The sequence below is a fragment of the Trachurus japonicus genome, chromosome 21 (genome assembly GCF_045865225.1).
Source record: "Trachurus japonicus isolate A0001 chromosome 21, Traja_1.0".
In the NCBI taxonomy this organism is placed as follows: domain Eukaryota; kingdom Metazoa; phylum Chordata; class Actinopteri; order Carangiformes; family Carangidae; genus Trachurus; species Trachurus japonicus.
In genome coordinates this window covers 30166563-30189475 of record NC_140927.1, presented here as the reverse complement: position 1 = coordinate 30189475, position 22913 = coordinate 30166563, and the positions used below count along the sequence as shown (strand labels likewise).

At 44.1% G+C, this 22913-nt stretch overlaps 1 protein-coding gene across 2 annotated transcripts in view; it reads left to right on the top strand.

The window, feature by feature from the left end:
- LOC146965542 (SH3 domain-binding protein 4) overlaps window positions 1-22689 on the top strand; it is a 50175-nt gene extending 27486 nt beyond the window's left edge. The window contains exons 2-5 of one of the 2 annotated variants that reach the window (XM_085764779.1): window positions 2268-2490; window positions 3160-5522; window positions 20092-20280; window positions 22435-22689. In XM_085764779.1, coding sequence (XP_085620905.1) covers window positions 2367-2490; window positions 3160-5522; window positions 20092-20280; window positions 22435-22659 — 2901 coding nt within the window. In that variant the 5' untranslated portion in view covers window positions 2268-2366 and the 3' untranslated portion in view covers window positions 22660-22689. Of the gene's footprint in view, window positions 1-2241; window positions 2491-3159; window positions 5523-20091; window positions 20281-22434 lie in introns of both variants that reach the window. The other variant, XM_085764780.1, reaches the window with a different exon arrangement.
- Window positions 22690-22913: the final 224 nt, after the last annotated feature.

The following is a 22913-nucleotide window of genomic DNA, read 5'->3' as shown; positions in this document are numbered from 1 at the left end:
CAGCCTCTTCCCTTTCCTGAGCAGCGACTCGTCCCCGAGCTGACACCGCTATGAATTATGGATCCAACTAAAAAGCCTGGTGGTGTCTCTCCAACCAACGTGTGCTCCACTGACCCACATCTGCTGTTTGCTCTTCACCCGTTTATTGTGTCTTCTCCTTTTGTCTTTGTCTTTCTTCTTTTAATCGCCAGAAAACAGTCGAACACAGTTTGTTTGTTTGTACCATTGTCCGAAAACAGAATTTTGAAAGAGGGTTATCTATCTATCTATCTATCTATCTATCTATCTATCTATCTATCTATCTATCTATCTATCTATCTATCTATCTATCTATCTATCTATCTATCTATCTATCTATCTATCTATCTATCTATTAGGGGTGGGAGAAAAAATCGATTCACATAAATATCGCAATATCTTTTTTGGCGATTTTTAAATCATTTTTTTTTTTCAAAAATCGATTAAAAAAAAATTTTGAATTTTTTTTTTTTTTTAAATATTGTGCAATGTGCATTTGTTAGCCTTTTTTACATACAGAGAGTACAGGTTTTGAAAATGGTTTAAGTATGGAGTATGTTCATTTATAGACTCCTACAGTATTTGTGTGCAGATAAATGTTGTGCAAATGTGTCCAAAAAATCGTAGAAGAATCAAATAGGGAGAAAAGCATATCGTCCCAGCCCTACTATCTATCTATCTTCTTTTGTTGCTGTCTTGTTGGTGCCTGCTTTGTTGTGACATCACAAAGTGACAGGAAGTCCTGACGGCTGGTTTTAAGGCTCAGTTTCTGAATACAGGCTGTGTGCATTTCTCTGTGGACTTTGATACTTTCACAGCTTTGATACTTTCACAGTTTTAATATAGAACCTAGAGCTGCTTTATTATTATTATCCATTCATACTATACGGGACCTTTAAAGGTCAACGTCTTCTGCAGGAACCATTGAGCTTGGAGCCAAAGTCAGAAAGTACTGTTCTTTTCATTGACAGTGATTCACAGTTATATATCCGAAGCCTTGTCATTTAACAGGAAGACGTGCTGCTGATAATGAATTATGTTTTTGTTTTGCAGCTGTTTTAATCAGGAGGAAGTAGTTGAGGGTTGAGTGCAGCCTCTCTGTCCAAAGAGTTGGTCCAAAGTGAAGACAATGTGATGACGAATCACTCGATCAGAAGTGGCACTTTGAGTCAGTTCTATGTGAGGCTTTTAAAATGGTTGCACACTTTGTAAATAATGGAACACAGTGCAGATCTATCTTTTAAATATTAATTTTCCACCCAGTTTATCAGTTTGTTAACGATCCCAGAAATCAGGTATCATGTAACGGATAAATTGACATGAATAAATAATGTGATACCCATTAATCAACAGTAATCAAACATCTGCAATTAGGGGCAAAGCAGCCGAAACTCTGCGTGAAATTATTTTGTTATTCTATTTGCACTGGTTCGCTCCTGTTGGTCTGTGCATGAAGAGCTAAAAACTCCTGAGAGGGGGCTGGAGGATCAAAGTTATTTTAGAAGGACTTTAATCACACACACATATTTATGCACATCCACTCCACACTGCAGTTTACTGCTTAGTTTATGTTGATTTGTAGCACATTAAAAGTCTATAAGCAACAAACTGAAAAACACTCTGGATTAAAAGTGGGTTGAAAATCACAGTTAAAGGACGATGAGCAACTGATGTTTCACATAAAAAGATGTACAGCTTAAATAATTAATATCGGAGGAAAGAAAGAAAGAAAGAAAGAAAGAAAGAGAGAAAGAAAGAGAGAAAGAAAGAAAGAAAGAAAGAAAGAAAGAAAGAAAGAAAGAAAGAAAGAAAGAAAGAGTCCCAAAATAGCACAGCCTATTTTTGCTTTGGTTTTGTTTTATGATGCCAAAGGTGTTGTGTTTGCGGGTTTCCCAGCTGTTAGTCCTTCTCTTCTTTAGGAGGACCCTTGACAAATGCATTCATTTGGACTGAAGGGAAGATTGATTCGATTTTGCCAGTCAAAGGCCAAGGTCATAGTGACCTTAAACATAGTCTTGACTTCTTGAATATGATGTCTTGAGACCACTTTGGGGGAATTTGTTTGGCAATATCATCGATTGACTGCTTTTGGCCATAACTCAATAATTCAAACACCAATGTGGCACAATTGAAATCAAATGTTTATGAAGGATAGAGACACTTTTGTCAGGAAGTTGTGACCATACTTCCAATAAAGGTGTACAGTTAATTCTGGTTGAATACAATCCTCTGTTTCTTGTGTCTTTCAGAGATCATGGGAGGCTGTTGACGTCCGACTTGGCCACTAGTTGGAACAAACCCATTAGAGTAGCCTGAACACACAGTGGTGCAGAGTGACGGGTCCAAACATGGCCGCCCATCGAATCAGAGCCACCACCAACAACAACGCTTCCCTCCCCCGCTGCAAGTCTGAGGGGACGCTCATCGATCTCAGCGAAGGAGTGTCAGAAGCCAGTCTCACAGATGTCAAAGGTCAGCTGCTAAAGCCTGAGAGATTCATGTAACAGAATCAGAAAGTCACAGTCTGTTAAAGGGATAGTTCAACATTTTGGCAAATTGGCCCATTACCATAATCCCTATAGTCTTAGCAGTAGGTTCGTTACCTTTAATTGTCGGTGCAAGCTATTTTTAGAACGGCGGAGCAGAGCCGTGAGCTGCTTAGAGCTACACTACGGAGGCTCATGGGATTTCTTGGTTTCCCTCATCAAACTCATCAAACACACAATCCAACAACTCCAAAACATTCTGGTGGACAAGTTGTGACCTGCACATTCACCACGCTGTGAAATAATAACACAACGTTACCAGACAGAGTTGTTTTAGAGGTAAATACAGAGAGCTTATCTCATAGCGTGGTGAATGTGCAGGTCACAACTTGTCCACCAGAGCGTTTTGGAGTTGCTGGATTGTGTATTTGATGAGTTTGATGAGGGAAACCAAGAAATCCCATGAGCCTCCGTAGCGTAGCTCTGAGCAGCTCGCGGCTCTGCTCCGCCGTTCTAAAAATACCTTGCACCGACAAATAAAGGTAACAAACCTACTGCTATGACTATAGCGATTATGGCAATGGGCCAATTTGCCAAAATGTTGAACTATCCCTTTAAATTCACCACCTCTGATATCATTCCTCTTGTTTCCCAGTGCCTTCTCCCAGTGCCTTACGCCTGGACGCAACCGCCTCCTTTGGCGCTGCCAGGGAAGTCGTTGCCATAAAGGACTACTGCCCCTCCAGCTTCACCACGCTGAAGTTCTCCAAAGGGGACCGCCTCTACGTCCTGGACTCGTCAGGAGCAGAGTGGTGGTACGCCCACAACAACACGGAGATGGGCTACATCCCCGCCGCTTACGTGGAGCCCATAAACTTCAGAGACTCGTCCTTCAGCGACAGCGGGATGATCGACACTGTGGGAGACGGTAACGAGGAGGCAGCCAAAGAAATGGACCTTTTAGGGGAGTGGGCGGGAGTGATTTTGAAACCAACCACCTTCCAGAATGGAAACCCTTTTGCAGCAACCCATACCTCTACAAACCCTTTCCTAAACGGGGGTCCTCAGAGCCCACTTGATCAGAACAGTAATGAGAAGTCCGTTGACCTCCTTCTGTTCGACACACTCGCTCCATCAGTGCCCAACTCCACCAGCAGCACTGCCGACATCAACGGTTTCGGCAGTGGCGTTTTTAACTTGAACCCTCTCAGTCCCACGGTAAGCACGGGACAAACGTTGCGCAGGGACAACCCGTTTTTTAGAAGCAAACGGTCCTACAGTCTGTCCGAGCTGTCCATCCTGCAGGCTCAGTCCGACGCCCCTCAGGCCTCCGGCGGTTTCTTCGGAGGCCTGAAAGCGCCGGCGCCGGAGCAGTTCCAGAGCAGGGAGGACTTCCGGACGGCGTGGCTCAACCATCGCAAGCTGGCCCGGTCCTGCCACGACTTGGACTCGCTGGGTCAGAACCCGGGGTGGGGTCAAACGCAACCGGTGGAGACCAACATCGTCTGTCGGCTGGACAGCTCGGGAGGCGCCGTCCAGCTCCCGGACACCAACATCAGCATCCACATACCCGAGGGTCACGTGGCCGCCGGGGACACCCAACAGATCTCCATCAAGGCCCTGCTGGACCCGCCGCTGGAGCTGAACAACGATCGCTGCACCACCGTCAGCCCCGTGGTGGAGATCAAACTCAGCAACATGGAGACCAAAACAACTGTTACCCTGGAGATGAAAGTCTCTGTGGTGGTGAAAATGGAGAGCAGGAAGACCACCGAGGTCCTGTGTGTCAGGAGCGACTGCAAAGAGGGACCTTACACGCCCATTCCTCAGGCCTACATGTACGGGGACACGGTGCAGGTGTGCTTGGATAACCTCGAACCGTGCATGTACGTGTGCGTCGTGGCTCAGTCGCAGTCCATAGCTCCAGACTCCACCGTCTGGGAGCATGTGGTCAAAAAGATCACTCTAGGAGTGTACGGTCCCAAACACATTCACCCGTCCTTCAAGACAGTCGTGGCGATGTTCGGCCACGATTGTGCGCCAAAGACACTTTTGGTGAGCGAGGTTGGGAAGCAGGCGCAGGCCGTGCCGCCGGTGGCGCTGCAGCTCTGGGGCAAACACCAGTTTGTCCTATCCAGACCGCAGGACCTCCGTGTTGGGGTTTACTCCAACATGGCCAACTACGAGGTAAAGTCCAGCGAGCAGGCCAGAGTGGTGCGGGGCTTCCAGGTTAAACTAGGCAAAGTCAGCAGACTCGTCTACATCATTGCCTCGCGCAATGCCGACGACGTTTCCGACTTCACCCTAAGAATCCAGGTCAAAGACGACCAAGATTGTATTCTGGCTCAGTTCTGTGTCCAGACGCCAACGCCTCCCCCTAAAGCAGGTCCAAAGACATCGGTGCAGCGGCGCTTCCTGAAGAAGAAGGAAGTCGGCAAGATAGTCTTGTCGCCTCTCGCCATCAGCACCAAGTACCCTGTTTTCCAGGACCGGAGGATTAACAACCTGAAGTTTGGAAAGTTAATCAAAACCGTCATCCGACAACATAAAAACCAGTACTTGCTCGAGTACAAAAAAGGAGACTTTGTGGCTCTGTTGAGCGAGGAGAAAATCAAGCTGAAGGGCCAGTTGTGGACAAAGGAGTGGTACATTGGATACTACCAGGGGAGGATGGGACTCGTCCACGCCAAGAACGTTCTGGTGGTCGGAAAAGTGAAGCCCATTTACTTCAGCGGGCCCGACCTCACCACCTCACTGTTCTTGGAGCAGATACTGAAGCCCTGTAAGTTCCTCACGTACATCTACGCCTCCGTAAGAACTATACTGATGGAGAACATCGGCAACTGGCGAGCGTTCGCCGACGCCCTCGGATACGTCAACCTGCCCTTGACGCATTTCTGCCGCGCGGAGCTGGACAGCGAGCCCGAGAGGGTGGCGTCGGTGCTGGAGAAGCTGAAGGAGGACTGCAACAACACAGAGAGCAAAGAGAGGAAGTCCTTCCAGAAAGAGCTCCTGACGGTAAGTTACAGCTTTGGCATCATCCTCTGTCGCAGTGACTTAGCATTTTCTCCCAAGTCATTGATTTGAAAGAAATGCAAATTGCTTTTCCCCTCCAGTTTTGCATCTCGACTCTCGCCTGCTTGTGTTTTGTCCTTCATGTGTCCAATTAAATAGCCATGTGTTTGTGCCTGAATCCTCTTGGTGGGAGATTTCTCTGTCTCTTCTCTCTCTCTCTCTCTATCTTTCTCTTGGAGCTCAATCCCTCCTTTCTCCTGCCTTCTGCCCACAGCTGCTTTAGGCTTTAGGCTTTTGGCTTTAGGCTGCGGTCCAGTCGGCTAATTCAGCGGGGAGTGCAGTCGATAACTGCTGCGTCGGCATCGAGGTCTAATCGGGACCTGAGGAGCCCAACACTTTGTCTGTTGTTTGAGTTGCAGGGTTAGTGTGCAGTTTGTATACACCCCGCTGGTCCTATAAATCCACTTGATTGCTCAGGCTGCTCTGATAATTTTCTGTCTTTATGTACATATGAATCAAAGCCCTTGCAGGGAAGGGGGGTGGGAGGGGTGACGACTACGCAGGGAAGCAGCTTTAATGAAACACACTCCCAGTTTTGTATTCACAGCACAAAGTGGCTGTAGAAATGGGACCACGGGCACCATTGTTATTTACTGTTTATGACTCAAACATAGCCACGGGGACTTGTCATGTATAGATCGACGGCATAAATCCCTCTGTTCCTACAGCAATGACAAGAGCTGTGTCTTTTCCACACAGCGTTTCATTTGGTCTATAATTAGAATATCAGATGGTTATTCCTCAGCCAAGTTTGACATGAGTCTGGATCTTACTCTCTCTCAAGTGAACAGATGTGTCTGCAGCGAGACGAAGAGGAAGCGTTCACGCCTTCTGCTTCTTTCTCTCTCTCCCTCTCTTTTCACTACATTCAGCTTTTCTTCGAAGTAGATGAAACGTGTTCACTGTAAATGTGCAAACACGACTCTCTCCTCACTCCGTTGTGTGTCTTCTTGTCATGGAAATGTGGATGCTCAGCATCACCTCAGGCGGTCTGGGTAGTGATTCTCAACTCAAAAGCGAAAGCAGCATCACACCCAGTCTGACTAACGCTCTGTAAAACTTTGCATTTCATGTATCTGTGTGTGTGTGTTCAGAGTGGAAGCTTCCCCCTCACTCTGTCTCTCTGTCAGTATAATGTGCTGCTGAGTACGTCTCCGTCAGAGATCATGGACGCTACTACAGCTGAAGTAACACGCAGCCGAAACACTGTAATTTGCTCAATGTTGTAAACACTAGTTAGACCCATTTATAGACAGAGAAACTGCAGCATGGAAAAGAACATAATAAAAGGTGGTGAATGAAAATATGCCCTCACAATTCATCTCTGAGTCGAAGGTCTGTTCTTATGTTATTTCTGTCAGGATTACAGCGAAACTACTGGTTAGTGTGTTGTGGGACAATCAAAGCACGCAGCGATCCAGCAAACGTGAAATCACGGAGGCTTTTTTTTGTTTTGTTTAACTGACACAAATATTCAGTTTGTGCCTCGCTCAAACATCTGATGTTTGTTCTGCGTCCTCGGAAAAGTGGATTTTGCCGCATGTGTGGGCCTCTCACAAAAGCAGAGCCGAGTCTAAAGACTGTCAGATGAAATCCTTATCTCCCTCTGCTCTGTCGCACAGCCACTGTTGTGTCTATGTGCACGGAGACGACCGTCTCTTATACGGTTTGACGGTGTGTCGTTTGACATGGACGGAAGTCTATTTATAGAAGAAAGAGAAGCAAATCCAGAGCAGTGTGGTCGCTGCCTTTGTGCTCAAATATCTGAATCTGTTCTGGCCCGCTTTGATTGTTGGTGGAGGAAAGGGCCGCCAGCAGTGCATGTCCGCTCATGCTATATATTTCTGTAAGATACCAAACATCCCAGATATGTGTTTGTGTTGAAAACATGAAAGACCTCATGTGATTTTATTTTGAAGTGTTGATCCATCAGAAGATCTAAAAACCATCTCAGTATAGTTTTCCATCTCCTCTCTCAGCTCCTTTCTGGAGCTCTAGTAACAACATGTCGTTGTCAGCCAATCAGAAGAGAGGAAGAGGCTCTCTTCTGATTGGCTGAATGTTTTCTGATTGATGCAATATAAAATAAAGCAAGTTTCAGAATAAAACACTCAGAGAGTGGGTCCAGGTGGTGAGGGGGCGGGGCTTTGTTGTGACCTCACAAAGTGACAGGAAGTCCTGACGGCTGGTTTTAAGGCTCAGTTTCTGAATACAGGCTGTGTGCATTTCTCTGTGGACTGAGGCTTTGATACTTTCACAGCAGGGTTTCCCGCAGCGCTTTCCTGTTAAGGCGGCCGCCTTAACAACAAAGAGCTGCCGCCTAAACTAACGTCTTAAAAAAAAAAAAATGTAGCGATATTCGCCGCCGCCCCTCCCCCCCGTCGGACGATGGCCGCATCCTCTCACACCAGTGTTGGGCAGTAGTGAGGTTAAGTTCGTGAATCAGAGCCGTAGCTGGACAACTTTATCGCTGCACAGCGACCGCGCGCACCGTTGCACGTCGCTCCAAGAGCCCGGTGCGTCCTGTCAGCGGAGACACGGCCACTGAGAGGGCTGAGTGAGGGGATCGTTCCTGTAGGAACGCGCCTTTCCAAACACCCTTAACAGCATGCTGAGTACGAGAGGGAGAGACGACTGCAGCAGTTAAAACGAAAGCTCCTTGTCCCAGCATGTCGCCCACTCCGTCCGTGGCCGACGTCTTTGTGTTTCCCAACCTTGGGGGACCCCACGTGGGGTCGCCTGAGATTCAAATGAGGTCGCCTGAAATGTCTAGTAGCCTAATTGATGAATTAAAAAAAAATCTGACCAAGAAAGGTTAGGAACCACTGTTTGAAAAGACACTTGGGTTTTTTTGGAATGTACTTGCATAGATCTTTCAGCACTCACAATGGGCCGATATAAATGAAAAACTTTATTTAACTTCTAAAAAAAATAGCTTTGATGTAGCTAAGCTACTTTTGTCATTTTATTGTAGTGTAGCTTGCTACATTTCTCTGGTGGGTAGCTTCAGTGTAGTGAAGCTTCATTTCATGTAGAGTAACTTGTAGCTTAGCTCACTACATTTTCCAAGTAGCTTGCCCAACACTGTCTCACACACATACACACCACAGAGAAGCGCGCATGCATAACAGCAGCGCGTGTTGAAAGCGAAACTTAATACGGCGCGGTGCGTCCCCCCCCCCCACCGACGATCGATCCGCTCGCCCCCCCCCCCCGTCGACAGGTCAGACACCACCTTAACTAACAAATTTTCTGGGGGAAACACTGCACAGTATTAATATAGAACCTAGAGCTGCTTTATAATCACACTACATCTACCTTTATACTGTATGGAGCTTTAATACAAACATCTAGCTAGTCATGGTCCTCAGAGGACAGACCCTGGTTCTGATTCTGGCCCACCTGTTGTTATTCTTCTACAACTCTCGTGTTTGATTTGAATTCTCAGTAGCAGAGGAATGATTTATAGATGACGATCACAGCTCTGATGGTTTGACCTTTGGGTTTGTTTTCACGCAGCAAGCAGCAACAAGTCTGAGAACAGGTCCAGATTCATCATCACACCTCATAGGTTGATGCCCCTCCCCTGTCATTACTTAAGATAAAGAAGGGGAAAAACAAAAAACAGTGCAGGATCTGAACTCATTGAACCTCCTGTTGTAGAAATAAAACCTTTATAATTTTTTTAATATAACTGTGACATTTTCAGTCTTTGACAACTTGAATCAACGTCGTAGAGATTTTGAAAGATTGCACCGTTTCCTTGCGAGTGCTTGATATGTGAGGAGGGTTAAATGGACTGAAACGGACTCTAATGAATTGATTATAATTACACTCAATAGTTTGATTCATTTATTCGCTCTGGGCTCCGTCGCCGTGGCCTCGGAGTCTGATGTTGTTTTGCGAGCAGCTCGTGTTGTTGTTGTTGTCGGCCGACGACGAGGGGAAGGATCCAGGTTTGTGTCTGTTGGATCTCGGGCCGACAGATGTTTCCTGCTTCATTGTTCGGAGTCGAAACAGAAGCTCCAGTTGTTGGACCTGCAGGCGCCTGCAGGCCCGTTCGACCCCGTATCCTTCCCATAATCCTCCTTGACCCAGACCTCCCCCCTGGTGCAGCACACAGTCTCCGCGCTGGTGCTTCATCTCTGACAGGTGAAATATACGTTACATAAGAGATAATGATTTCTGTTTAATGTCGGCGTTCGGCTGCAGCACCGTTGGACATGTTGCATCATAATAATTATGTTTGATTAAGGAGCAATTTAAGTGTTTGAACTCTGCATGGAAACGCCAGAGTTACATAAGAAAGAACGGATACATTTTATGGTTTCAGAGGTTTCAGGGTGAAATCTTTCATGTGGTTGGATTAGAGACGATAGTTCAGATCAGATTTCTATTAAATTCTCACTGGGGCTGCACAGCATGGAAAAAAAAGATCAGATTGTGTTTGTGTTTCATATTCACTGAGGATGTTTCCTTGGTCATAAACCAAACAAACGCGAAACGCGTTTCTTTAAAGGGATAGTTCACCCAAAATTCAAATTTCACTCATTATCTACTCACCCTCATGTCGACTAAGAGCTGTGAGAATTTTCAGAGTCCTCCGTGCCTTCTCGGAGTTATGGGGGGGTCCGCGCAGCAGTATTTGTCCATATAATGGTCGTCAATGGATACCAACTTTCTTCATCCAAAAAGACACACCAAAAAACATCCAAATACCTCCATACTGCTCGTCTGTAATGCCCCTCTTGTATTGAAGCCCCGACATGAGAAATTGTTCTGAAAAAAATTGAATAAGTCTATATTTTAAGCTTGTTTGTAGCAGAAGCTCCCAGTGTCTCGGTTCACTGCTCTTCCTGTGTCAGCGCAAATCTCACTCGATTTGCACTGACCGGCGGAACATTTTCTCATGTCGGGGCTTCAATACAAGAGGGACATTACAGACGAGCACTATGGAGGTATTTGGATGTTTTTTGGTGTGTCTTTTTGGACGAAGAAAAGTGGTATCCATTCACAACCATTATATGGACAAATACTGCTGCACGGACCCCCCCGTAACTCAGAGAAGGCACAGAGGACTCTGAAAATTCTCACAGCTCATAGTTGACATGAGGGTGAGTAGATAATGAGTGAAATTTGAATTTTGGGTGAACTATCCCTTTAAATTCTCACTGGGGCTGCACAGCAACAGATTGTGTTGGTATTTCATACTCACTGAGGATGTTTCCTTGGTCATAAACCAAACAAACGTGTTTCTTAAATTACTGGAGAATCTGATTTGTAGGTCAGAACGTCTGTGTAGCAACGCAGCAGCTGGTGGAGACCAAACATGGAGCTAAAAGAGGGAAAACACTGGGCTGAGATCAGTTTTTTTTATACATTTAAATAAAGATTGAGTTGTTCAACAACAGACTCTCCACCTCCAGCTGTTTGGGAAACAGCTGTGAAGTTTCACTTAGTGTCAGTGTAGAGAGTCTGTGTGGTGGAATAAAAGACTTCGTCAGACTCTGAGAGGTTTTTCCAGTTCAGAGATGAGATTTCTCCCCGATGCTCCTCAGTGTCTCCTGGTTTCATAATATGGGGAAATTATGCAACTTCAACAAAGGCGCTGGGCTGAGTTTTGTAATTGTGAGCAGGTCTGTACAACAGACTCTCTCCTCCATCTCCCTTTGGGAATTCAGACTGAAATTAAATATGCAAAGTGTAGAGAAAAGAGTGTTGTTGAGACAATTAATTAACTCTGAAACATCAACTTCACGGTGACGCCAGAGGAGACGACAGGTTGTCGAGTGATGAATGAGGAGACTTTTAATGAGAGGAAAGGAAACAGAAACTATCACCTGCTGCTAGAGGAGACAGTTAAATGGATTCGTCCTCTGGAGACTGAACAACAACATATCAGCGTAATCAGTCAGGTAATGACAGGTTAAGTGCTTTACATCTTTCTCTTTATAAATATGAACAGAAAGAGAGCAAATTATTTTGGAATTTACTTTGTAAGATGATTTGTGGTGAGAATGAAACACTCAGAGTAGGGCTGTTTTCGACTAAGGATTTTCATAGTCGAATCTGATTCGTCAGATTTTGCCGTAGTCGACTGATCGTCGAACCTTTTTTTTTTTTTTAGACAGCAGCAAATTTGCGACTTTTTCCCGTTTCAAACAAAAGAGCTAAAACACCCCAAAAATATGGTAGGTGTAAAACAAATACCTTTATTTATTTTCCACACTTTGGATGATTTTTAGTAGCCATTGTGAGCCAGGGTATGCGTTTATGTTACGTTGCCCTGGACAACGCTCCTTTTGCTCGGACTGTGAGTGGCAAATCAAACATCCCTCAACGTGATGAAGGATAGCGGTGGTCGTGGACACAGAGAAACCGGGTAAAACATTCCGTACATTACGTTAATCAATCCTGTAACACACACAGTGTGACCGCAGCACCGGCAGGTAGACAGACAGGCTGCAGAGGGACGAGATTACAGCTGTGACTCCCGACACTTATGGTGCGTTCAATACAACTCGGAAGTCGGAAAAAAAACAAGTTCCTCTTCTGAAAAACTCTGACATGTCAAACTTTAGGATGTGTTAGGGACTAATTCATCTGTCTAACCATCAGAACTATTGACACTTGAAACGGTAAACACAGCTGATCCATCGAAAAAAAAAATCACAGCTGGAGTTAATTTATTTTCCGTGATTGAAAGCAGGTTCTTGAATGTAACTCGGTCAAAGTCAGATGTATCCTCACAATGTTTTGCTGTTCTGTCAGGTCATGCATGATAAATGTTGACACAGTTAGACTGTCAGACTTCCTTGATTTTAAACTTTGGCGGCTCTGCCCCTCGTCTTTTTGCCACTCCGTGAGTGTTCTGCAGTGACTTCTGAGTACCGTGACTTTGACGGTCCTACTGCTCACCTCCGCTCATTTGATTGTGCAACTGCAGTGGGTGATTTATTAATACGTAGTAAGAAGCTAAGACTACCGTTTAAACGCACACATAATTTTGAACTCTTTATTAACAGAAAGTAAGCAGATTTTGTATCAAAATAGTCTTTTTATAACGAAAAAAGACATTCTATGTAACAATTTATGCTCAGCAGCCGTGGGCACCCCCATATAGTCAGAATGGTATAGGGTCTTGGTTAGATTCGACTACGAGGTTCATAGTCGAATCAGACCCCTCCGAATCGAATCGTCGAATAGTCGACTTTTGGAGGTCAGCCCTAACTCAGAGAAACCAAATCCTGCAAGTTGTTGGATGGTGGGTCCAGGTGGTGAGGGGGCGGGACTTTGTTGTGACCTCACAAAGTGACAGGAAGTCCTGACGGCTGGTTTTAAGGCTCAGTTTCTGAATACAGGCTGTGTGTATTTCTCTGTGGACTGAGGCTTTGATACTTTCACAGTATTAATATAGAACCTAGAGCTGCTTTATAATCACACTACACATGGACATCTACCTTTATACTGTATGGAGCTTTATACAAACATCTACCTTTATACTGTATGGAGCTTTAACACAAACATCTACCTTTATACTGTATGGAGCTTTAACACAAACATCTACCTTTATACTGTATGGAGCTTTAAAGCAGAAGTAAGCGATATATTTGTGTTAATATAAGTCTTAAATAGTTATATCTTCCGACAGCAATCACTTACATAGAGTGTTTGGTCTGAAACACGGGTCTGTCAGTCCCTCTGCTCTGCTCTGAGCCGAAGGGAAAACATTTATCGTATCCTACAGTTTTTATCCAATGAGGAGAGAGAACGGCATGCAGGGCTGTGTGTGCAGCCAAGGAACGCCGTGAATGTGGTGACGTAGCGACGAGGACTGTTATGGTGCGTTCAAGGAAACTCGTATTTTTCCGACCGTGAAGTCGTACCAGTTCGATCTGGTACGAGTTCACCGGTCGGAAGTTACGAGTGGCCGTTATAGTGACTTTCACCGGTAAAACAGGTCGGAAAAACACGAGTGGGTTGCCTGGAACGCTACAAAGTCGTAAGTTGTGAAGCTGTAATTTACGATTTCAAAAGCCTGCCTGGAACGCAGCATTAGCGAAAACGACCGGACCACTTACTTCTGCTTTAATACAAACATCTACCTTTATACTGTATGGAGCTTTAACAAAAACATCTACCTTTATACTGTATGGAGCTTTAACACAAACATCTACCTTTATACTGTATGGAGCTTTAACACTAACATCTACCTTTATACTGTATGGAGCTTTAACATCTACCTTTATACACCCGTAATCTCTTGTTGATGACATATAAGACTACACAGATATACACATGGTAACATGGTAGATGATAAATAACCTTATCCACCGCTCCATGGATTGATTTCTCACCGGCTTCCTTGGAAACAAATGCACATGGAGGAGAGGAGGGTTAGAGACACAGAGGAGGAGACACCAGACTTGGAGAGTTCCCCTTTAAAGCTTTTTCAGCTAAATTGTTGAACCTGCTGGACGTGGCTTTGGAGAATTCAAACAAACGTTTCCGCAACTTCCTTTTCAGTTCATTAACAAAAAGATTAAACAGAGGAAGTAACTGACACCATTTATGAACACAAGTCTGTAGGTTTAATCTGATTTCCTGTGTTCAAAGGAAGAGGAGCACCAAGGAAAACCCTCCTCCTCCTCCTCCCCCTCCTCCTCCTCCTCCTCTGCTGCAGATTCCAGGAGGTCTTGAGGCGTGAGACCACAGAGGTGAAACCTTTGTTGTCTTTGGTGCTAAAAAAGGGGGGATTTTCATTTCAAAGCTCTCACTCCGCTCTGCCTCTGCGGCCCGAGCGTCTGACCCGCAGCTGAATTATTTGCAGTGAGATCAGTGTGGCAGATTGAGCCTGGGAATAATAACAACATCCTATTTCTGGAAAAGGACTCTCTGCCGCCCCGGACCATTATGTGCGATTAGCTCTGTGTGCTTTGCCATTTTTGTACACAAATGAACATTTTTTTCCCTCTCCACAATCCCCCCGGCCACCTTCCCCTTCACTTCCTCCTCCTCCTCCTCCTCCTCCTCCTCCTCCTCCTCCTCCTCCTCCTCCTCCTCCTTCTCTTCCTTCGGTGGCTGGGTGTGGCAAACTGCTGCTTTTGGAATAATTGACTGAACAACAGATCAGTCGCCCTCTGGAGAGTTGGCCTTGTTTGGGAATGTGCGGTTTATGAAGCAAGGAGTAGAAGAATAAGAAGAGGGAAGAGTTCACATGTGAGGGTTAGACAGTCGAACCCAGCAGACAGACAGACAGACAGACACAGCCTCAGGATTCAGAGCGAGTTTGAGTTTGACGTTTGTTCATGAAAAGGTGACGAGATGAGAGAGAAACTCTGAGCTGCTGCAGGAGGAAAATGAAAAGGCTAAAAAACCACAGAGATGGAGAGTGGAAGCCGCTAGATTGGGAAAGGTGGAGGAAGTCAGATGGAAAATGAAGATGGGATAGAAAATAATAAAGAGGAGATTGAAGTGGAGAGATTGAGTGTCAGTTTGTGGCTGAGAGGAAAAACAGAAACCGGACGACAGAGGAAACAAGTCAATTTATCAGAAAACTCGCTGTCGCTCAGTGGCCTCGGTTTACTTCTCCCAAAGTGTGTGTGTGTTTATGTGTGTGTGTGTGTGTAACGACAGACATGATTGAACTGTCTGCTTCGTTCCCACATCAACGTTATCTCTGAAAATATGTCTGCAGGAATTTTCTTCTGGTTTTGACAAGCAGATGATTTATGCAGCGGGGGGAGCTGCAGGGCCGCAGAGCGCTGATTGCTGAGCTGGTGAAACAAACTCTGTGGCATTTAACTAAAGCACACACACACACACACACACACACACACACGCTCAGAGGGAGAGAGAGTGTCCCATAACCCGTCCACATAGACCAGCTGACATTTTGGAAAAACACAGCACAGGGTTTAATTCCTCCTCGGTGCACCGACGCTGTTTAACTCTTAGTGATGATTAAGGTTGCAAAGGGGTGGAAAATTTCCAGAAACTTTCAATGGGAAGTTATAAGCTGGGGAATTTTGGAAATATTCCAAATTGGAAACTTTCCATGGGAATTTATGGGAATTATTGGGAATTTATGGGAATTAACTGGAAATTGGGGGTAATTTAAACAAACTGTATCATATCCAAACATAAAAGTAAATATTTTTGTTTTGTCATAAGAAGACATCCATGCAAAATAATATACAATTAAAAAACATGACATCATTTCAACAGATTTATTTGTGAGTAGAACTTTATCAAGTTTTAATTCTTGTATGAACAATTAATTATTTTACTGAACCACAAAAACATGAATGTTGAGTAAAATATTACTCACCCTCACCAATCAATTTAGTAAATTTCGGATTTATTCCCGTTTATTCCCATATATTCCTGTTAATTCCCATGGAAAGTTTCCAACTTTGAAAATTCCCGGAATTTTGCAACCCTAGTGATGATGGAGGAGCACCGGGCCTCTTCTTCTTCTGCAGCACAATTATTAGTTTTTTTTTATTTTATTTTTTTTAAACCAGGCCACAGACTCAGAGGACAGTACGCTCACTAATAAATACTTTACAACGTGCACCATCAAACATTTACAGCGGCCGGGACGTTTCCATCAGAGGAGCCAAGAAAAGATGAAAGTGCAGCTTCACACACAAAAAAAAAAACTCTGACCAGAGAGAAAGGGAGAGGGAGAGAGAGAAAGAGACGAAACATCACAACAGTCAAACATTCAAACGTCTCCACGGCCTCAGTGGGACGCCACAACAGGCCCCATGATCGACAGGAGCAAGACCCCAAGTCAGTCTGTGGTTATTAAAGGTCCCTTTGTGGACAGCTAGTGTCCCTTTCTGCTAAGTCTGGGTCCCTCTGTGCTCATTTTGTGTCCCTCTGTGCTAATGTTTGTCCCTGTTTGCTCATATTTTGCCCCTGAAGTCATTTTGTGTCCCTTTATGCTAGGTTTGTGTCCCTCTTCAGTCATTTTGTATCCTATCCATCCCTTTTATGTTAATATTTTGTACGTCTACTCTGTGCTCATATTTTATTCCTGCGGTCATTTTTCGTCCCTCTCTGGTAATTTTCTGTCCCTTTATGCTCACTTTTTGTCCATGGTTGTTTTAATAGTCCTTCATAGTCATTTTGTCCCTGAAGTCATTTTGTGTCCCTTCATGCTAGGTTTGTGTCCCTCTCTTTAGTCATTTTGTGTCCCATTATGCTTATTTCCGTCCCTTTTATGTTAATATTTTGTACCTCTGTGCTCATATTTTGTCATTTTTCGTCCATCTCTGGTCATTTTCTGTCCCTTTATGCAATTTTTTTGTCTCTATTTGCACATTTTGTGTCCCTCTGGTCATGTTGTTTGCCTTTATGGTTATTTCATATTCATCTGTGTCCCCTTTTTGATCACTTTATGTCCCTTAGTGTCTTTGCGCAGTCATTTCTTGTCCCTTTATGCAATTTCTTTGTCCCCTCTAAGCTTATATGTTGTTCCTGAAGTCATTTTGTGTCCCTCTATGCTACGTTCGTGTCCCTCTTCAGTCATTTTGTGTCCTATTATGCTTATTTCCGTCCCTTTTATGCTAATATCTTGTCCCTTCGTGCTCATATTTTGTTCCTGCAGTGATTTTTCGTCCCTCTCTGGTCATTTTCTGTCCCTTTATGCTCATTTCTTGTCTCTATTTGCACATTTTGTGTCCCTCTGGTCATGTTGTTTGCCTTTTCATATTAATCTGTGTCCCCTTTTTGATCACTCTGCGTCTCTTTCTGCTAAGTTAGTGTCTCTGCACGGTCATTTCATGTCCGTTTATGCAATTATTTTGTCCCTCTTTGCTTATATGTTGTTCCTGAAGTCATGTTGTGTCCCTTGATGCTGCTTTTGCGTCCCTCTGGTCATGTTGTTCACCTTCATGTTGTGTTTCATATTGCTCTGTTTTCTCCCTCTCTTTCTTTAGTCGTATATTCTGGTTGCATATTTGAGTTCCTCTCAGTGACATTTTTCCCATCATGCTTTGGGTGATGGAGCAGGAGATGCCAGTTGTCAGTTGACACCCTGTTGATGTTTATCCTGTATCTAAATATGTGACATTGTGGCTGCAGCTTCATTGTGCCGACGAAACAAAACATAAACACGTCACCGTCCTGTCACAGTCCAACAGGAAGTCATCTGCTTTTATTTTGGCGGGGGGTGGGGGGGGTTTCCTGTGGTTGTTCTTGTCGGCATGTCTTTATCTGTGGTGGCAGCTCAGCCAGCGTCTGATTGGTCCACAGAGGCTGCCATCCTCAGAGTGAAGCTGGGCATCCACATTCCTCCTCCTCCTCCCCCTTCGTATCCTGTCGTTCCACACATTCCTGCACGTGCAACTGAAGGCCAGAGCTTTAAATCCAGCCTGTGTGTGTGTGTGTGTGTGTTGGGATATTTAGGAACATCTTTGAACATGAGAAAAGTTTTTGCACATGAAGGACAAAGTGGACATTTTCTGTTGTGACGGGGAAAGTGTTCAATTTGTTGAAAAAAAGTTCATAATCTCATTTAGAAAGTGAGAAAGTTTTAGAAAATCGACATTTTTCCTTCTCAAATGTCGGGAAAAGTTAATTCAGTCTTTGAATTATTGGAACACGAGGACATTTTGAGAAAGTAAAAACGTTCAAACTAATGTTGGGAATTTCAGTAAAATGATCATAAGTGTGGAGATTTTTTAATAAAGTGACATTTTGTGTGATGACACTTTAGAAAATGAGGACATTGATCAAAGAGGGTTCATCGACCTCTGAAATACTTCATTAATCTTCCGAGGGAATTTGTTCTGTAACAGTGCTCTATGATTAAAGTAATATAAATATAATGATATTTATATTTTCAGTCAGTTTCAGGTTGAATTTGACATGATTGTGATTGAACCTGGTGATGATTGAGGGAGGAGTTAAACAGCCGGTGTGCAACGTCTGTGCTGCAACATGGAAGGTCATGTTTCCTCATTTTATCTCAGTATTTTTTAATCTTTTCTTGGTTTTACCAGACGTTTTCATTGTTTCCATCATATTTCACATTAATCAGTGTTTTTCATTCAGCTCTTGTTGGTTTTCACCTTCTGTGGATCTCAACTCAACTATAAACTTTGTCTCTGTCGTCACTAATACATAAGTCAGTGTTTTTTGGGGGGTTTTTTTGTGTGTGTGTGTCCATCAGTGTGTTTTTTCTATTTACACACAAGCAGCTTTTTCTTTTCCCACAAACACCTGAGTATTGATGGAGACAGAGCGGCTGATGGGAGGAGTCGAGCTCCTGTCCAGACCAAAACAAACAATCAGACAGAAGAGCTATGGTGCATTTTCCTTCTTCTTCTACTTCTTCTTGTGTTTTAGAGTTGATCTTATTATGGTCTGTCCTGCCCCCCCTCCCTTCCCCTCTCCTCCCGTCCCGTCCTGTCTCCAGGCTTCGTCCTCAGCTGTGACACGAGTCCTGAGCGACGCCGTTGAAGCAGCACGAGGCTCTTATTTCTGTTTCCACCAGAAAGCATGTGAAAAATGCACAAAGCTGAGATTTGCAGAGGGGGGGGGTCGGGGTGGTGGTGGTGGTGGAGAGGGAGGAGGGGGGGGGGGGGCATCGGTGGAAAATAACAGCGGATCAAGTCGGTGGAGTGAAACCTGTAGATGTACATTTATTAGTCTCTGTGTAGTGAGTGGTTTTAGTCCTGCTCCGCTCCTCTGCTCTCACTTACAGATTCTTAAAGGACAATTCCGGGAAAATTCAACTTGGGGCTGTATTTTCCTAACATTTTAGGTCTAAAAGAAGGAATCTGAAGATTTTCAGTTTAATTGCTCTTGTTTTGCGGTAGTTGTGTCTGTCCCCGCATCGCCACGGCAGCGATGAATGGGAGCGGATTGAAGCTGCAATTTTTTTCCACAGACAGCGTCAGATGGCTACTCAAACATGCACCCAGAAGTTTATTTACTTCAAGCAAGCCGACATGTTTGTAAAACTAGATCTAATTCAAAGTCTTGCGGAGTCTCGCGCGAGACCCAAGTTGATTAGATTAGATTAGATTGCCTTTATTGTCACTGAAAAAAAAGAATTCAACGAAATTCATGTTGCTTCTCTGCTGTGATACCACACAACACATTGGCGCGCGGTGTATTCACGTGCAGCCGGAAGCTCCCGTTTCTCTTGACTTGCTTGAAGTAAACAAACTTCTCGGTGCATGTTTGAGTCGCCATCTGACGCTGTCTGTGGAAAAAAATTGCGGCTTTGAGGGATGTAAACAGCCTAAGCAGCGGAACTTACATCCGCTCCCATTCATTGTTGCCGTGGCGATGCAGGGATAGACACAACTAGCGCAAAACAGGAGACATTAAACAGAAAATCTTCAGATTCCTTCTTTTAGACCTAAAATGTTAGGAAAATACAGCCCCGAGATGAATTTGCCCGGAATTGTCCTTTAACTATTTACTGTCGTCCTCGCCTCCTCACCCCGATTCAGGATCTAACTGACTCTCTCTGTCTCCGTCTCCTCCTCAGGCTCTGCTGAAGATGGACTGTCAGGGTCTGGTAGCTCGGCTGGTCATGGACTTCGTCCTCCTGACCACGGCCGTGGAGCTCGCCGGCCGCTGGCGGGAGCTGGCCGAGAAGCTCGCCAAGGTTTCCCGGCAGCAGATGGACGCGTACGAGGCGCCGCACCGCGACAAGAACGGCGTGGTGGACAGCGAGGTACGGACTCGGAGAGACGAACAAAACAGTGATGATGAAGGTGTTTGATGACCTGAGATGACGGAGGAGAGAAAGTCCAGTCTGTCCATCGATCGGCTCCTTGATTTGTTTTTGTTGTAACTCAATTTATCACATTTTTCATTGTTAATCAAACTGTCAAGGCTGGACACGAGGAGGGAAAACCACACATGAGTTATGACTAAGAATAAGTTTATTCTTCACGACTGAAAAGGAAATTAATCTAGAGATAAACAAAACAAAACAAAACCAGACAGAGTGCAAGAGAGAGAGAGAGTGAGGAAGGAGATATAAAAACAGCAGCCAGACCTGGGGCCTCATTTATCAAAAAGGGTGTAAAAGTGCTACTAAATTTTGATGTACGGCGAAAAGCCCAAAATGGCGTACACCCAAAATATTGACACCCTTTTCAGATCTATCAAACTGTGCGTACGCACAACTCTCCGCAATTTCCATTGATAAATCTCACCAAACCCAAGAAAAGTGCGGATGTGAACACGCCTCTTATCCCGCCCTCTATACGCCCCAACACAACCATATATGGTCAATGCAAATCAGCACATGCATATTAAGTAGCTATGTGGAGTGACGTCAGTTGGAGACGGTGAAGACAACGGACAGGGAGCGGGGAAAGCGGAATTTCTCTGAAAGCGAGATACACGGCAACATCGGGCAATAAATCAGTCAGAAAAATGATTTGCATTGAAATAGGCTATAAAAACAAAGCACTCCCAAATCTTAATGAAACAGAGCAGAAAGAAGAATAATCGTATTTAATCTGCCCCTTTATCCCAGAAAAAAATGTCACAAACAATTTAAAGCAGGGTTTCCACTACCAGTCAGTGTACGCACTTTTCACACTTCTTCCCGCCAGGTTTTGGCTTGGTAGATCCCAAAACGCAAAAAAACGGGGGAAAAAGGGTGTGAAAAAAGGTGTATCCACAATGATAAATGAGGCCCCTGGTGAGGTGAACCTCCAGCTGACAGAGTCGATGTCTCTGCTGCAACTTTTACAACATTTTTCAGGGGTAAAAGTTAAATCTTAGTGACGCAATCGGTTTGTTAACTGAGCCTCAAATGATCCTGAAGACTCGTAAGGTCATGTGTGCAGGTTTTGTGATGGGACAACCATCTTTAGTCATACAATTCACAACAGAATTTATCTGAAGATATGAGATCTTTCAAACACAGCAGGTCTGGACCCAACAGACCCAACATTGACCCAACACGTTTTTCACTGCAAAAACTCAAAATCTTTCCAAGAATATTTGTCTTATTTCTTGTCAAAATGTCATTTCTAGTCAAAACTAATCTCTTTCCACTTAAAATAAGACTCATCATCTAAAAATGTACTTGTTTTTATATCATTTTCACTTCTTTCAAGCATATTTTCACTTGAAATAAGTAGAAAAATCTGCCAGTGAAAGCAAGTTTTTTGTAAGGAAAAACTTGCTCCACTATCAGATTTTTCTACTTATTTCAAGTGAAAATATGCTTGAAAGAAGTAAAATCAAAATTGAATCAAATCAAAATTAGTTTTGACTAGAAATGACATTTTGACTAGAAATAAGACAAATATTCTTGAAATATATATTTGAATTTTTGCAGTGACAGGTGACTATTAAAGGCCAGTGTGTGTCCAGCAACCTGCTGGATGGTGATAAAGATGATAACAGCAATAAAATGCACCTTTTCAGAAGTTCAAATAAAACTTTCTGTTACTTCCTGGTTTTGTCTGGTCACATGTTCATTAACATTTAATATAGAGAAGGACAAGGTCATGACCCTTTTCTTTTTTCTTTTTTTAAAATATTTATTTCGAGCATGTAAAACAAGATTATGCACAATTTCAGTTTGTTCCTTCGTCTGTAAATAAAAAAAACACCAAAGCAAAATCATACATATTTGAAAAGGAGTGAGATGAAGATGTGCTTATTGAGTCCCACAAGGCATGAATAAGTCACTTGTCCCACTTCCTTAATTGCGCTTCATTACATCGTTTGTGTTGGGAAAAATGAAAAAGAATTAACAATAGAATAAAGTAAATAGTAAATGTAAAGTAAATGTAAATAACCCTGTGTCCTCTGTCCTCTGTCCTCTGTCCTCTGTCCTCTGTCTTCTGTCCTCTGTCTTCAGGCCATGTGGAAGCCGGCGTACGACTTCCTGGTGACGTGGGCGGCTCAGATCGGCGACAGCTACAGGGACGTGATCCAGGAGCTGCACATGGGTCTGGACAAGATGAAGAGTCCCATCACCAAGCGCTGGAAGCACCTGACGGGAACGCTCATCCTGGTCAACTGCCTGGACGCCCTGCGGAGCTCCGCCTTCAGCCCCGCCCCTCAGGACGACTGCGCCATCTGAACCCCCCACGCCACGCCACGCCTCACTGCTGCACTGCAGAAACTCAAAATAACCCTTTCCAAGAATATTTGTCTTATTTCTTGTCAAAATGTCTAATTTCTTGTCAAAACCAAACTCTTTTCACTTTAAATAAGACTCATCACCTAAAAATTTACTTGTTTTTGGATAATTTTCATTTGTTTCAAACTAATTTTCGCTTGAAATAAGTAGAAAAACCTGCCAGTGAAAGGAAGAAAAACTCGCTCCACTATCAG